General features: G+C 38.5%; 1 protein-coding gene across 1 annotated transcript in view; it reads right to left on the minus strand.

Moving 5' to 3' along the window:
• Nucleotides 1-236: 236 nt before the first annotated feature.
• Nucleotides 237-4394, minus strand: part of LOC148947108 (uncharacterized) — a 37184-nt gene continuing 33026 nt past the window's right edge. Inside the window, exon 2 of the mRNA XM_089096872.1 lies at nt 237-1810. Coding sequence (XP_088952998.1) covers nt 1495-1809 — 315 coding nt within the window. The 5' untranslated portion in view covers nt 1810 and the 3' untranslated portion in view covers nt 237-1494. The remainder of the gene's footprint in view (nt 1811-4394) is intronic.

The raw sequence follows: 4394 nt of genomic DNA on the forward strand, positions 1-4394 counted from the left end.
ATTCTGTTTTTTTTTTGGAAGCCAGGTTTTATCATAAGTTATTAGAGCGAGGTAAAACACGGATACATAAAAAAAAAAAAAAAAAAAAGATTAAATCGTTTTATTTTGGTGGAATCCTGGAATTCATGTTGAGCTTTTCTCAAAATTTGATAATGAACAATTGAACGCCCATAATCAGTACTTTGTTTTATAAACTAATTTAAACTGAAAAATAACTTCCATATAAAATCAATCAAAAATATATTATTTTAATCTAAAAAAAACTGAAGTGCAGAAAAAAGTCAAAATCATCTCCTTTCACTTTTACCAGTATGTCCATTACAATCTTCTTAGCCTTTACAGGAGCTGGCTTAGAACTATTACAAATCACTGAAGCTAAATTAACCTTCTGGCTTCTTTTTAAGAAATTTCCTCCGCCTGGGGTCCGTTCAAATTACTTACGCCCAAACTGCTTAAATTATATAAATACACTCAAGCCTGGGTCCGTTCAAACTACAACATCTGTAGAATTCCGTGGACTGCCTAACACTTTAGGTGACAAGGATATATGGTTCATTCGTTGCGTTGTTGTGTAACTATTCAGGTTCTTTAACTTGAAAAATGGAGATGTGGTTAAAATCATGTTGGAAGGATTACGAGTGTTTTGCTTATCACTAAAATTCCACTTTTTCGTCATTTATGATAGCCATATTAAGTTGAATGGCTTATTGATTTGTCTTAAAATAACAGAAGCTTTGAGGCTTAGCGTTAAGCTGCAGCAGATAACAACTAATGCTTCAGCAATGAAATTTGAAGCCAAGAGACAAACAGTATTAAGCTGCTAACAGGATACTTATCAGTTAAGCTTTTTGCTTAGTAATCTCAGAATTCATAGCAGATTTGTCGCAAAGATGCTCATTTAAATCGATGCCTACATCCAACATTAAACAAAGAAGAAAAAAATGAAATAAGCTACACGAAGTTGAAACTGGCCATTCGAGATGACAAATACAGGACTAACTGTCCTGTATTTTGGAGAACTAACAGGACTTTGGAGAACTAACAGGACTGTTTTTGGAGAACTAACAGGACTAGTAATCCTACACATCGAAACATACCGAGTGCCATTCTGGTAGAATATTTTTTAAGAGAATCAACTTCTAAGTCAAAACTACGTCTTTAGAATGACTTTTTTTATGGGCATACCTCTGTTTTTGGTATAAATAGTATATTGGAGTGAGTCCTCTCCTGAGGCTTGTTCAGCTTTCTATGTTGGAGGGGATGAAATTCAGTGTTTCTGTGTGGGGAGTGTCTAATTAAAAAGAAGTTTTTGCATGGTAGTCAAATGCTCAGAACGATTAAAACTGCTTATAATTCTCCAGTTTTCAGGCTGGGTGAAAGGATCCAGGCCGGCAAAGCACCTGGCAACGCTTTGACGCTGTTTAAAACGCAAGTGAAAATGTGTCGTGGCCTTTTAATAAGCTTTTTTAGATTTTGCAAATTTGACAAATTGTGCTATATATAGAGTTCTGTGTAAGGGGGAGGAGGGGGCTCTTCTAATTCTTCATACTTTGGAGGATTATCAGATTTCTGATCGTACATAATTACGTTTTGTGTTGTGATGATGATGTTTGCTTCAGTCCCTTCATCTTGTTCATGTTTTGTGAGGCAAGTCATTCCAAGGGCAAATCCAAAGCTCAGTAAAATAAGCCCAATGACGAATTCCGTAAGTGAGTTACCCACAACAATGGCAGTGACACCCAAACTTATGAGTATTAGGGATCGCAGCACAATAACACAAAGGACCTGGTAAGATGGCAAGTGAGGCATCCTGAAAAGAAAGTTTATTAAAACTCATGGTACAAAACCCAAATAGATACCCAGAAAAGATATCTCAGAATGGAAAAACGTTACTGATTTTTTTTTTCGTGTTCCGTGATATTAGACAAGGTACTTGTTATTAAATGAAACACAATCAAGAATTACGCTTAGGTTAGATCTCAGAAAACTGGTTTCATAGCAACAAAGATAAGAGACGGGTGATAGAATGCATTGGACTTGTATAATTCGGGCTATATACGTATTTGCACATTAGGGGGTGGGCGGGTGTTAGTTTGGGTTAGGTTAGGGGTGCTGTCAAAACACTTTATCCCCGCCCCCTCTAATGTGCAAATACAGTGCCCAAATTATATTATTATGTAGACTAAAGGTTATGTGAAGGTTATATTTCATTAGGATTAACCTAACTTCACTTCTTGGGTATTTTTCGTTTAATTAACAAGTACCTTATATGCGCTATATATACCTTATATACCAATATAATGCTATGTTTCATTAATTTTGACTTCTTTAACCTTAGCACTGTTGCAGTTGCTGGTAGGCTATCTAACTTGCCATCTTAATAGATTTGGACAAGGGCGTATCCACGATTTTCATTCGGAAAAGATTTTCTAGGGGGGGGGGGGCTGAAAAATAGGAAAGGGATAGACCATTCCGGCTTCAATCTAAAAAATCACGAAAATAAAAAAACACGCACACACAAAACAAAATAGATACCCAGAATAGATATCTCAGAATGGAGAAAACGCTACCATATTGATTTTTGTATTCCGCGATATTAGATAACGTTATGTTTTCACTTATCATGAATTCTCTAATCTTAGGAATGTTGTAGCTGCTGGTATTTAACTTGTCATTTTAATGGATTTGAACAAGGCTGTATCCAAGATTTTTATTTGGCGAAGTATTTTTTTTTTTTTGGGGGGGGGGGGGCTGAAAAATACGAAAGGAATAAACCTTCCCAGTACTACATGAAAAAAAAAATCAATAGCACAAAGTTAAAAAAAAAAACACCCGCACAAAAAAATAGATACTTAGAAAAGGTATATAAGAATGGAAAAACGCTGATTTTTGTGTTCCGTGTTATTAGATAATAGGCTACTATGTTTTCATTTATTCTTGCTTCTATAATCTTAGGAATACTGTAGTTTGTGGTATCTAATTTGCCATTTTAATACGTTTGGACAAGGCCATAGGCTATCTAGGATTTTTATTCGGAGAGGATTTTTTTCAGAGGGAGGGGGGGGGGGGTTGCAAAATAGGAAAGGAATAGATTTTTACAGCTTCTGCCTGGAAAAAAACGAAATGAAAAAAAAACACAAAAAAGGAAAAAGATACCCGAAAAAGATATCTCAGAAAGGAAAAACCCAATTGATTTTTGTGTTCCGCGATACTAGATAACACTATATTTTCATTTATCCTGGGCGTAGGCTATCCAGGATTTATATTCGAAGGATATTTTTTCGGGGGGGGGGGGGGGAGAGTTAGAAAATACAAAAAAACAGACCTTTCCTGCTTCTACCTAAAAAAACATGAAATTTCGTATTTTTTAAAGTCAACGCATTGACCAATCAAAAAGCAGTTTATCTCTATTGTATTTTGTTTATGAGGAAAGTAGAAAGGGGGGTCCGACTCCCACGATTACACCACCCCTTCGAATCCCGATCCGGACACTTTTTTTAAAACTCCCACGATTACACCCAAATATGGGCATAGAGTCCCTAGGGGAAATGGATTTCTGGGAAATTGATTGCGTAATCGATTGGGAATTTGGAACACCTGTGCTGTCAGTCATTAATCAAATTGTTTCCGGGCAAAGTTTAATAATGTCTGACAGGTACTGTCAATCATTAATCAAATTGCTTCCAGGCAAAGTTTAATAATGTCTGACAGGTACTGTCAACATTTTTCCAGGAATAGATCCAAGTCATTAATGTCTTTGCCTCGGAAACAACTCTTTTGGTCGAACTCCAAAAGATATTAATAACCAAACGCCATGGAAACAGTTCTCCAAGAAACATCTTAGCGATGAATTGTTTTAGCGCGGGAATCAGGTTTCTTACTGATTTGAAATGCGTTAGCGCAGAGATGCCAAAAACAAAAGGAACACGCTGAAATTACGTTTAGGGATTATTTGGGCGAAACCGTTTTATCCATTTTATGGGATTATTTCGGCGAAACAGTTAGACATTTTAAAAGAAGATTTTAGGAAAGGTTTTAGAAGAGAATTTGAGGGTCAAACTCTGTGGTCGTTATAAAACACTATGTTCATTTGAACAGTGCTGTGAGGTCCTATACCCCAACCCTAAAGGGTTCCAATCCCCCTACCCCCACCCTCAAGACAACCCCCGGGACTCCAAAGGCCCCCCCGCACCCCCCGATGCCCCCCCCCCCACACGCCCTCCTCAGACCCTCAAAGGCCCTCCTCTGGTCCGCAAAGGGTCCCCGGCCCCCCAACGGGCCCCCGGACCCCCAAAGGGCCCCCGGACCCCCAAAGGGCCCCCCGGACCCCAAAGGCCCTCCCCCGGTCCTCAAAGGTCCCCCGGGCCCGAGAAGCGCCGCGGGCCGGGAATGCG

The sequence above is a fragment of the Artemia sp. Qi Xiang Cuo genome, chromosome 11 (genome assembly GCF_049724085.1).
Source record: "Artemia sp. Qi Xiang Cuo chromosome 11, ASM4972408v1, whole genome shotgun sequence".
In the NCBI taxonomy this organism is placed as follows: Eukaryota; Metazoa; Arthropoda; class Branchiopoda; order Anostraca; family Artemiidae; genus Artemia; species Artemia sp. Qi Xiang Cuo.